The following is a 13,178-nucleotide window of genomic DNA, read 5'->3' as shown; positions in this document are numbered from 1 at the left end:
AAGAATGTTAAGTTTGGCTAGCATTTTGTATTTGACTAGGAAAGGGATATTAGAGATGGGGCAGTAGTTATTCAAGTCTAATGGGTCAAGACCAGGTTTTTTGATTATGGGCATGATTGCAGCAATTTTTGAGAGAGAGAGAAACTGACCATGGAAAAGAGAATTGTTGATAAGAGTACTAAGATTAGGGACAAGGGCAGAAAGCAGGCTTTAGTTAGAACTATTGGAAAGAGATCAAGTGAGCATAAAAACACTGACCATAGAAGCATCAACACTCAGAAAGACAGGAAGAATGTGAGTGAGTATTGGTAGGGGAGAGTAGTAACTCCAGTAGTTTCAGGGGTTCAAACAATTTTTTGACTGTTGAGAAAATATTACAGGGAGTTGCATTACTACTGTTGATGAGATCAGAGAAATAGGCTAACTTAGCTATATGCAAGTCTTCTTTATAGGCCAATTGGTGTTGTTTATAAGCCTTCTGCATGGACAGAATAAACCTTTCCAGTCTGTGATCAATTTGCTTCATGATGCAGAGTTCAGTGGTGTACCATGGGGCGGAAGCTGACAGTTTTTGTTTTCCAGGGGGCTAGGAGGTTAATTGATTTAAAATGTAGCATTCAGTTCCTCCGGGTGCTCCCGTTTCCTCCCACAGTCTAAAAACACACGTTGCAGGTGGATTGGCGACTCAAAAGTGTCCGTAGGTGTGAGTGTGTGAGTGAATGTGTGTGTCTGTGTTGCCCTGTGAAGGACTGGCGTCCCCTCCAGGGTGTATTCCCGCCTTGCGCCGGATGATTCCAGGTAGGCTCTGGACCCCCCGCGACCCTAAATTGAATAAGTGGTTACAGATAATGGATGGATGGATGGATGTAGCATTCAGCAAAGTGGCATGTTTCTCAGGAGAAGAGGGAGCAGAGTCAATAGAAAAGACAGTAGTAGTGGACTGGCTAGGAGTAAGAGGGTCAATGGACTGAAACTTGCAAAAGGAAATTGGTCTTTTTGTAAGAGCGTTTAGGGAAGGCCATAGAAGCAGGGAAAAGGATAAGCTTATGATCTGATAACAGGAACAGCAATGAAGAGAGATTAAATATAGGTACAGCAGAAGAGCAAACTTTGTTAAGGATGTGACCTTGTCAGGACTAGGAGCAGTCGAGAAATGAGGTCATTTGCAACATTACAATTTTGAGACTTTATACGAATATTGAAAGCAACAAGTGGGGAGAGATTAAACAAATAAGTATAAGTAGCTCAGATAACTCAGAAACTAATGCAGTGTTAGGCTTAGGCAGACAGTAGAATAATACTACAGTTATGGATTTAGGTAATTTAAAATATTTTTCTATTGAAAAAAGTGAGTTAATTTTACAAATAATGCTTGTTAACCTAGATTACATTTTTGTTTTCTCACAGACTTTCACAGTAAGTAAGCAAGCTTTAGAGAGGAAATTGGAATTGAGCACCTACAGCAAAGAACTTGAAGTGCGTTTCTTTTATTTTTTTTGGGTAGACAGATATCTGTAAATGGTGTGGGGATGGAACAAATTAAGCTAGCTACAGTTAAAGACTAGAAGGTCCCCCAGAGTGCCAAGTAATTATATTAATTTTTAGGGTGCTGTAGTTAATCCAGGCAGTTTATTCAAGGATTTTCTAAAGTGTCTTGTCTGTTGCACAATTTGGTGAATGCCTTCATAAGAAATAGTAGAAATTCCAAAACACATTATTTTCCTTGTGGAACAATGAGGAAAGGATTTGCTGAAACACATGATACACAAAAGTGCACACCTGCATTTCCTGGTCTCACTATAGAACAGCTGGTATTTTCAAAAATCAGAAAGTGTGAGTAACCCAGTCATGAACGGAGAATAGGGCTGAGTAGGGGGTTGCTGTACTGTGTCATAGATGACACTCCACAGTGAGAATGTTGGCAGTTACTCCTACCTGCTTGGTTAAGAGACCACGAAGTCAGAAGCTGTTATGATATGGGTGAAAAGGGTGCATTCTCACCAAAATGTCTCAAAGCTCCAGGTGCCTTTTAAAGGATTTTTGTTTTCTTTAGGCCACTTGAGGTAGTAGCTATAAACTTCAGCGTGTTTGAACCAGCTTCCGATGGCCATGAAAATGCCTTAGTGGCTACTCAGGTTGTCAGTAAATTTACACAGTTGTTCAACATTAGGGACCAAAAATATTATGCTACTGCGAAAGTGCTTCAGAAGGAGTGATGAAATATGGAATTCCAAATAAAAATTAAAGTCACTGCAGAATTTTGTAAACTCCCTGTAGGCCTCAGGAGAATGCAGTGCAAGTGATATATTAGGACTTCCTATTAAACTACTTTGGATAGAGTATTTGTGAAAGGAGGATTGATTAAGAGTACACAAGTCAGAACTACATAACTTACCTAGTACAAATGCCTGATTTAAAAATAATCCTCTTGTTCCTACCATTAGGAGAAGCAAGAGGGATGCTTGGGTTCACTCACACCTTTATCACTTACCACCTGTCCACCTGTAATGAGGTTGCAGTGAGTAATGACATGCTTTCCCAAATTTTGACAAATCTGGGCATGGCTTTGTTTGAGAAGGCATTACAAGAAGCCAGGATGCCTATCTACATCTAGCAGGGGAAATGTAGCCTGGTAGGGAAAAACCTCGGAAGCTTCTTGCATTTAAAAAATTACATGAAATCTTATTAGATTCTGTTTCACTTAGTTACTGGACCGAGCCCTTTAACAATCTCTTAAATTCTTGTGTTGTTTGAGCGTCTTGAATGAGAGATTCTGCACCATGGTCTGAAGCACATTGTGGGGTGAAAGATGACTGTTAAACCCAGCGAGAATTGTGTGAGAAATTAATTGCCGTTTTCAACTGCAGAAAAGGAGCCTGTAAAGAAACTTAGATTCATAAACACTGCCGTATTTATTTTTTATGTCTCATAAGCTTTCCATTTACTCCCAGTAGTTACAAAGCAACAACCAGTAAGCAAAACAGAACATTACATTTCCCAATCAAGTAACATGCAATTCAAGAACCCCAGAAAGTTTGTGTCCTGTGTGCTATTACACACAAGCTACACTAAAACCTGAACTCATGATACCCGAAAAGGTGGGTATGGGGGATGAAGGATTATGAATGAGTTTCATATTCCTTTGCCATCATGTCATCTATTATCTGTTGTGAAGAACTAGTAAGAAACTTTGTTTAGGGCTGGACACTTTGTTGGTGAACTGATCTCAGAAGGGTAGTGATAACTTGAAAACTCCAGTAGCACTGCTGGGCACAATTTACAATGTTTAAAAAAATATATATAAAAAATTCAGTCATGTCAGTGTCGTTGCAGTGCCGAAAATGGTGTGAATCAATGTGCCACTGCAATCTTTTATTTGCATCAAGATTTCTTATCCAGTGCCAATCTATCATAAACATGGCATTCTGTAGTAAAATTAAAATTACTTCAGTTCCCCATGTAAAACCAATCCTTAACAGATAGGGCATAAATACATAAATGTAGTGGCATAAACCCCATTTTCAATTCTTTAAACAAAAATTTTAAGCCCCCCACAAAAAAAGACCATATCAACCAGAGAAGTAAAATACTTAGCCAAACCATTTAAAACCTTAACTCTTAGATCATTTTTCTGGCATTTTAATGCTTATGGCAGATTAATGAAAGATTATATGGAATTGAGTTATGAAAACCAAGAAACTTTCTCACTTCTAAGTGTTTTAGCCAGAAAAGTATTCAAAATAAGTTGTAGACTACAAATAAAAAGATTCAAAAGGGTTTATTATCTGAGTGACAATACAGTTTAAATTTCATACATGTGTATTTTATGCAAGAAAGAAAATGCCATATATGCTTTAATACAAAGGTAGTCAATTGTCATACCAAGTAATACCAAATCATGAATTGCTTGATAGATGTTCATTAACACCTGTTAAGCAAAGGCTATTAATAGCGGGGAATCTTCAACTGGAACAAAATGTAATATTCCTTATGAAAAACTATATACAAAGATACACAACTTGAATATAAAGGCATTCTTAACTTTAGTAACTTAAGATTGCTGAAATGTTTGCAGGAATATTACATATGGCTAAAATCAGTTAACAGGAATGACATAAAATCAGTACTTAAAAATGTTCTAGAATCACTACTGCCAATTAACAAAATGAAGTACATTCTGAGGTGACCTTGTACCAAAAGGGCAATAAAACGTAGGCATAAGACAAAGACGACATTTATACCATAAGCCCATAAACAGGGATGGAAAAAAATGAACATTAGTTGGTATTTTTTCTTGGCATGCAAATCACACCTTTAAATCAACACCAAATTTGTAACAAACACTACTCGCAACTTTAGAATTTTTAGATCCAGAGTAGTAATAAAGTAAGAACTGTTTACATATATACATAAAATTGTACGACAATATGGTGTAACACAGTAAAGCACAATATTACAAAAACATGTTAAGAAACTGTACAGTTATTTTCTCAGAAAATTCAATGACTATAGATCACCTGCATTGCAGGAACTACACTACCGTACACTAGTCAATAATATGGTTTTCAAAGAGAATTTGAGATTCAGGCTGGGAAAAATCTGCTGTGACTGCATGCGTTTGCTGATGTTCTTCTAAAAGGCTTAGGAAGGCAAAAGCTTTGTCACACTCTGTGCATTCATAGACAATTTGGCCAACATGAGTTTCCTGGTGCTTTTGCAACTGAGAAGCTGAAATAAAAGATTTATAGCACATATCACATCTATGATCACTGCATCTTTCCTCCAAACCCTGTAGTTCTAGGTGTTTCTGTTCATGTTTTGCCAATTCGTGCATTGTACGATATGATTTGTTACATAATGAGCACTGAAATTTCCGTGTTGCATCATGGGTTTTATGGTGGGACAAAAGAGAAGACTCGGTTTTAAAGGATTCAGAACAAAAATTACATTGATATGGACGCTCACTGTGTATTTGCTGGTGCTGTGCGAGATACCTCTTCTTTGCAAAGCCCTTTCCACAAACCAAACATTTGTAAGGACGCTCAATTTCATGCAACTTTTGGTGCTCTTGTAAACTCGTATTGGAAGAGAACCGTTTGTTACAGACATGGCAATTATAAAAGTCTTCCCCAACATCAACATCCTCTTCCTCCTCCACATTACTGATGACTAGTAGTGAAGTTCCTGAAGATCTCTTTTTATGAGGAGACTTGGATAAGGTATTTTTTTTGCGAGCGCAATTATGCTGCCGAAAAACATCACTTCCAAGGAAGCTGTCTCCACATTCTGTGCACTCATACTGTGTAGCTGCAGACAAATGGCATTGCTCATGTTCCTCAAGTTGTTGCTTAGTTGCAAAAGTCTGGTTACAAACATTGCACATGTGCGAGTGCACAGACAGGTGACTTGCTAGCTCCAAGGCTTGAGCAAAGCTCTCAGGACAAATGGGACATTTGTAAATTTTGTCCAGATTCAGATGACCGGTGTTTGTCTTTACTTGTTCATGGATCTGAGAGTCTGATGGCTCATCACCATGTTTTCGCATATGGACCAAATATGACTGACGCTTACTGAAGCTCATTTGACAACTGTTGCACTGAAAAGACTGAGGCCTTGACAAGTGATGGCAAAGCTGATGCTTTTTCAGGTGGGAGCCATGCATGAAATGCTTATTACATTCAGGACATGAATATGGACGGTCTTTTGCCGAACAGCAGCCATGCTCTGAGAGCTGCTCTGGGTCTTGGAATTGCACTTGGCAAAATCCACAGCGATAATTAAATTGAGCATTGTTAAATGAAAGATTGCTGCTATTCACAGGAGGAGGAGAAATTTGCTTTGTGGGTGGAATCAAGGGAGGAAGCATTTCCTCTTGCTCAGTGTGGCTCTTGCGGTGCTCTGCTCTGCTTGATTTGCAGGAAAATGTTTCATCACAAAGATCACAGGGAAAGTTTTCATCACGATGAATAATCATATGTTCTGCCAGCTGCGAAGATCCTGTGAAACTTAAATGACACTTGGTACAGCGATGGGGCCGTTTGGTAACATGTGCATGCTTATGTTTACGTAGGGCAGTGTGTGAAACAAAACCTTTACCACACATGTTACACTGAAACTCAGTTTTGTGGCTGCGCTGATGCTGCTGCAATGTTACAAGTTGGAAAAAGCATTTGCCACATTCCTCACATTCATATGGTTTTTCACCAAGATGACATCTTTGATGATCCTCTAGATTCTCTGATGTCAGAAATGTTTTACCACATACGTGGCAAGGAAAATAGGGTGCAGAGTCAGAGTCATTATCACTTTCACCTTCGCTACGCGCATCAGTTCCATCAAATTTGTTCTTGTTTAACTGCTGTGTTTTGGGAGAACTTGTAATTTCAAGACTTTTCAAACTCCCTTTATGTTTAATTTTGCAGTGCTTTACATATGAACTTTTAATCGTGTAGGTTCTATTACAGGGAATGCATTTATATAATTTAGAGGACCCTGCAGTGCTGGACTCACAAGCACCTGGGTCAGTACCTGGATGAGCATGAGTCTGATGAATTCTCAAGGCTTTAGGTGTCCAAAACCTCAACTGGCATATATTACAGACAAATGGCCGGTTGGGATCATGACAGGACCTATGTATGTCTAAATCTGAGGGACAGCGAAAGTTTCTGAAGCATTCAGGACAGGTGTTAGAAACACTTTCCTGATGCTGGAGTCGCACATGTCTATGTAGCATCCCCAACAGATCAAAGGTCTTGTGACACAGGTGGCATTGGTGCTTCTTGCCTAATCTACGTTCTTGATCTTCACGGCCATGATCCTCAAGATGACTTATAAGCCTGAGGCCATCTGTGAAACTTTGATCACATTCAGAGCACTGATACTTGTGAACAACATTTCCTTTGTCCATATTTCCTTGTTCCTGATCCTTACATGAGAAGTTAGTTTGCAGTACACCAGTCCCGGTTGTTTTTGATCCCTTATTAAATAATAGGACTTTATCGTTTAGTTCTGCTTCTGTTAAATGAGCACTTTCTAGTTTAGAATCCTTTCGTGGAATCCCTTCAAGGCCTGTACACTTTCTTTTGTGCTTTTGCAGTGTAATTTCCTTCCAAAATCCTCTGGAGCATCTACTGCAGGAAAGAGGGTATGCTGCTGTGTGTGTGCGCATATGCCTCCCTAGTCCACAACTCTTGATAAACCTCATATTGCATAGTTTACACGCATATGGTTTTCTCTTTTCAGCATTTGTATTTGCATGCACTTGATTGCTGACTGGAATGTTCTCAATATACCCTTCATTTACTGGTTCTTCTTTTATGTTCATGGTACTTGATAGCTGCTGGTAATCTAGGCTGTTTGACTGCTGAATTCCATCAGTTTTGTGTTTAATCAGAATATGCTGCTGAAGTTGCGAGAACAACAAAAAACTGTCACCACAACTAAAACATGAAAATCCGTTGATCACTGAAGATCTGCCAGTACTTGTTGTCTGAGAGAGGTCATGTGGCTTCTTAATGATGCAGTATTTTTGGTGAATATAAAGAGCATCTTTAGTAAATGTCCCACCACACCGGTCACAAACCACTTTATCATTAGTTTCCCCCTTTCCACGGCATTTAATTGAGTGTCGTTGCAAATAGTCTCTTCTAATAAAGCACTCGCCACACCTGGGGCATCCATAAGGCTTTTCCCCAGTATGCAGCCGATTATGCAAACTCAACTGTGACTGTGTTTTAAAACGTCTGGGGCAGTACTCGCAATTGAATTTAAATTTACTTGAATAGTGTCCTTGTATACGTTGCAAGATTTTAGAAGTTTCTCTGCATGGCTGAATAGAAGTGTTTGGCTGAGGTGGCTTCAAGATGTTTTCGGTAGACCTTTTGCAATTTACCATAAGAACGTGTCTACTTAATGACTTCTGAGAGCTAAACATATTGCCACACTTTTTGCAAGAGTATGGTTTTATGGTAGTATGCAGCATAGCGATATGTCGTGCTAAACTGGTTTTGGCGGGAAACTGCTTTGAGCAAACTTTACATTCAAATACTTCATTGGATTGCTGCACTTGACTTTGCCAGTCGCCACCAAATTGGTTAACATTGATCTTTTCAATTCGTACTTCAAGTCGCTGTCTTTTGCCTTTACAGTGCATTTGGTGCAGCTTCAGATGATCAGACCGTGAAAAACAAGTCTCACATGCTTTACATCTATATGGCTTGACATCTGTATGTGTAAGAACGTGGCGCCTCAAATTTCGGGCATTAGTAAATGTTTTTGTGCAAATACTGCACTTAAACTCTCCTTTTTCAACTGCCACAGTCATTTCTTTTATATTTGACTTGAGGGTAGTTTCTGGGTCATTCGGTAATTTCGTTTTAGACGTTTTGAACACCCCATCACAGAATGCTTCATGTTGTAGGTACTGCTGCTTGCTGTCATATTTTTGACCACAGTGCATACAAGAATATCGCTTTTTCTTTGTGTGAGAATGAAGGTGTCTCAGGAGGTAACATCTGTACTGGAAACGTTTAGGACAGTGTGGGCACCTCTCCTTAAGCTTGTCCTTAATGATCATTGGTACTTTGCATGTTCTATTTGCAGCAACTGAATCAGAGCTGCTGCACTTACTTTCATGTGCAAGTCTGATTTTTTTTTCACTGAAAGTTGCTCCACATTTTTTGCATGCATGTTGGGATTCACTGCCATTGCAACTCATTTGATGTTCTTTCATGTTCCTTTTCCTAAAATACTTCCCACATTTTGAACATGGGAAAATATTATTAGTCTTATGAGCTTTTTCATGAATTGTCAAGTTGTTAGTCATGGCAAATACCCGTGGGCAGTATGAGCATTTTAAAACATTGCTCAAAACTTTACTCACTGTTGATTTTTCTGGCAAGTGAGCAAACTGTGATGTTACGGGTGGTTGCTTTTCTTTGGGGCTTTTGCATATCTCCCCATGAACTTTTAGGTATTCCTTTCGAGCAAAATGTTTTCCACAAATCCGGCAAGAGAAAGGTTTTTCACCAGTGTGAATACGTATGTGCCGAATTAATACTGCTCGACTTTGAAAATTTCGTTTGCAGAACTGACATCTGGAAACAGAGGGTTTTGGCATGTGAGTTAAACAATGTTCACTCATTGCTTTGGAATCATTAAATTCCTTTTTGCATAGTCCACACTTGAAGTCTCTAGGAACCTGTCTGGCAGATGAAGACTCAACTGACTTAGGTTTACATGCATTTTCATGCGTTGAAACATGTCGGAGCAAGTACACAGGAAACCTGAACTCCATTGGGCAATCAGGGCACTTAAGCATACCCTTTTTTATGTGGGACTGTCTGTGTTTCAGCAATTCTCCAATATTGGGCAGAATTTTTTTGCAGACTGAACACTGTATCTTTCGGCTGTGAACAGATTTGTGAGATATCAAATGTCCATGCCTTTTAAAGTTCTTGCCACACTCCAAGCAGTGGAAAGGTTTTTTCCCCACATGTAGTCGCAAATGTTTCTTCAACGTGCAGTATGAAGTGAAACACTTTTCACAGAAGCGACAAGAGATAGGTTGGCTAGAGACCATATTTGAAGATCCTTGACTTGAAGGCCCCTGGCTATCAGAATTTGAATGTTTCAGATCAGTCAGTGTGTCACGTTTGCCAAATGGTCTTTTGGTCGTGTGGAGCAACTTGTGTCTTTGCATATGTCTCAAGACTGCTGACTTGTTTGAAAACACAGCTGGGCATAGTTTACATTTAGACCGTAACAATTTGAGTGAGGACACTGGCAAGTGCTTCTTCTCATTTTTTTCATCTTTAACTTCTTCCTTAATTTCATTTGACTCTTTGATTTTTTTCCCAGTACATTTATATCTTAGAAAGCACGTCTTTTTAAGATGTCTATTACGATTGCAAGCCAAAGAGAATGTGTCATTACACAACGGACATACATATCTCGTTCCAACTTTCCCTTTTCCTTCCCGAGTGTACTCTTTTAAACACTGCTGATGCATATGTCGGGTTCTATTGTAGATGTAAGTAAAATCCCGTTTACAAAGGGGGCACCGAAAGTTTCCAGATAGTTTTCTGTCTGGTTTAGAGGATGCATGAATTTGCACATTACGTTGACAACACCTATCCCTTTTATGCTTGTTAAGATTCCAGGAATATTTGAAATCCTTCTTACAAATATCACACTTAAAGGGCTTCTCATCAGAGTGTGACCTGAGGTGTGATTTCAGTTGTGCTCTAAGTCTAAAGATCTTTCCACAAACTGAGCAACAGATTTTTCTAGGCAAAGGTTCCCTCTTGCTTACATCAACAAGTTTCACAAAACACTCATGGAGCCTGATCTGACAGCCATCATTTTTGATAACCACATTTGGCTTCTGGTCCATCTCTAAACTTTCGTTCACCTCTTCCTGGGGATCTATTATCAAGGGTGTGCATTTGATTTTTCTTTTGTGAACTTTCAAGTTAGTTTCATGGGAAAAGTACAAACCACAACAACCACATCTATGTTGTGTGACCACTGTATGCCTTTGCAAATGATCAAGATAAGAATACTTTTTGGTGAAAGGTCTTCTGCAGTACCTGCATACATATTTGGCATTTACACTGTTTTTCTGCTTTTTTTCTGATGATAAAGAGTGAGTCTGGCATCTCAGATTGGGCTTAGTAGGATCACACAAGTGTTGTTCTGCCAATGCCTCATTTGAAAAATAAAACCCACATTTGTTGCAGCACTGAAAATTACAATGCATATGTTCACAGTGATAATGTTCAATAAGTTCATCTGAACTTTGGGATGATTTCTTGCAATTGAAACAGCAGTATACATTTTTGTCATGAGCTTTCCAGTCAGATGTCTTTAGAAGAACAACAGGCTGCAATTTTCTCATTAAGGTATTAGATGACACCAAGGAGACCTCACTTGTGGTCCTGGTCTCAAGACCACTTTCAGTTCTTGATAAGTTTCCATTTATTCGCCCCTCTACACAATCGTTTTGATTACTAGGTGCAGAAGACTCATGGGCCTTGAAACATGTATGCAATTTAGGGTGTTCCTGTTTATCTTCTGGTTTTTCTATCTGATTATCAGTGACAGATTCACATGTTTTCATGGGAACCGGGGGTTCATGATTAATACTACAATTTTGTGAGGTTTGGTTTGTATTTTCATATGTTGAAGTTGTCTCATGTTGGCCTAATTTTGTATGAACCACACTAGTTGAGAGAGTAGGGTTGTCTTCAGATTTTTCAAAGCCAAAACATGACTGTAAGAATTCAAAACTACTGCGTTCGACCTGTTGGTCGATATATTTACCATCTGCTCTGTCAGATTGTGATTGATTTTCAAGGGCAGTCTTTTGATTATTTGGGTCTGACTCATTTTCAAGACAAACAAATTTGGCCTGAAAGCTTTGGCTCACCCCATCTAACTGGCATTCACTCTGAGTGTATGTATTTCTACCATTTATGTCATTATCTGTTTCACCTTCAATTTTCTTCCCACCATTATCCTCTAAGGCACTAGCAGAACTATTCTGAGTTGGAGTATCTCTGCATTCTTTGAGGTCTTCAACATCCCAGGCTAGGTTTTGTGTAACACATGGTCCATTCTGCATTTGTTCTTGATTGTTTAAAGTACACTCGTTTTTAACTTCAGTGCTACTGATATTGAAGCACTGATTCACGAGAGGTAAGGGACTACTATCTATGCTGTTATCCATCAAATGGTTCAAACCATCATTCCCAATTTCATGCTCTGGCTCATGCAGTGCCTTTTTGTCAGAATCTCTCTTTTCCTCTGCTTCTTTGTCACTTTTTGTCAATACAGTACTTGAGTTATCAGTAAGGGCCAGAGTCAAATTATCTTCTTCCACCCCATTTGTTCCTTTAGAGCTTATGTTTTGATATGCTGACCGATCAGAACTGTCATTTGTTAAGGCATGAGAAATGTTGTCAAGATCTGCATCAGAGCAGCTACTAACATCAGAGTAGCCCTCAAGTCTGGCCATGCTCAACAAAACAGGATTTGTTCCTGTCACAAGTGAACTGGACTCCAAAAGAGATGAATCAGATGAATGTGTTTTGATGTGCCTTGACTGACCTCCCTCAGACTCGACTAATTTCCCAGCCACTTGCCATGGTGTTTCATGGCATGTATTCTGCTGAGGATCTGCCTCTGATTTCAAACATCTAAAGTCTGATGTGGAGACCTCTTGGGAAACCATCATGCTTGAAAGATTTTCTCCTCCAGTGAGCTGCTCACCATGCTGTCCAAGGCTCTGCTCAGACTCTAACGACACCCTCAAAGTTTCTGAAGTGGATGAAGTCTTGTAGTGACATGTATTCCAGCCATCTGCCATTGCTGAGAGTCCGGAGTTCATAAATTTCTGCAGATACCTTCAAGTCCTGAAAGACATTACATTTTATAAATAAATATTTATAAATCGTAGTAAAACACCCTATACAAGTACATCTACAACATTTTATACGTGGATACATAATCAAGTGCATATTATAATTGTTACTTATAATATGTCATGTTAGTTCTGGATAAAGACATCACAGTAGTTGGGAGAATGCACTATAAATGTGTAATTGCTGAGGTTTTTAAAGTATGAGGTATGTGGAAGAATGTGTAGGTGAGTATGCTGTTGTGTCATGTCTAATGTGGTAGATCCAGGTGGAAATGTTGGCACTGGCATTTAAATTGTGTCATTAGTTACTTGGGAGGATTTTGTGTTCAGGTTAGGAAGGGATGGGCTATGTGGGGGTTAGCAAAGTGGTGTGTCCTACTGGCAACGTGTGTAAAGCCCATATGGACCTGGTGTCAATGCATTAATGTAGTCACCACGGAGGCCAGTTTGGCGTTTAAGCATGCAAAACTCAAAAAGGAGCCTACATTTGATCCATGACAAGAGTGCGCAATACGGTTGCTGCTAGAAAGACAGGGCCTCAGTCATGTGTGAAGCTGTAACTTATTGGCACAGGATATTTTACATCTTGTGTTCTGCATAATTACAAGTACATACCTAGTTCAACTTGTCACTGCTGTGAACAATGAAGATGAAACTATAGGACAAAGACCTTATGTCAGAAGGAGAGAGCGAGCTGACATCAGGGAGACCATAGTTAGGCTATTGTGAGCTAGCAACTCATAGCAACATCCATGGT

At 39.2% G+C, this 13,178-nt stretch overlaps 1 protein-coding gene across 1 annotated transcript; it reads right to left on the bottom strand.

Annotated features, from left to right (window-relative positions):
* Positions 1–2,999: 2,999 nt before the first annotated feature.
* znf1035 (zinc finger protein 1035) lies at positions 3,000–12,264 on the bottom strand. Its single transcript, XM_066682394.1, has one exon. The coding sequence runs from the start codon at positions 12,233–12,235 to the stop codon at positions 4,547–4,549; it is 7,689 nt and encodes a 2,562-aa protein (XP_066538491.1). The 5' UTR covers positions 12,236–12,264; the 3' UTR covers positions 3,000–4,546.
* Between the last annotated feature and the right edge of the window lie 914 nt (positions 12,265–13,178).

Source organism: Hoplias malabaricus, chromosome 10 (assembly GCF_029633855.1).
Source record: "Hoplias malabaricus isolate fHopMal1 chromosome 10, fHopMal1.hap1, whole genome shotgun sequence".
Lineage (NCBI taxonomy): Eukaryota > Metazoa > Chordata > Actinopteri > Characiformes > Erythrinidae > Hoplias > Hoplias malabaricus.
The sequence above is the reverse complement of the archived record's forward strand: the minus strand, read 5'-3'. Positions and strand labels throughout refer to the sequence as shown.

Excerpts from the sequence above, each read along its gene's own strand:
- znf1035 (XM_066682394.1), bottom strand. The coding sequence starts at position 12,235 with ATGATGGTTTCCCAAGAGGTCTCCACATCAGACTTTAGATGTTTGAAA.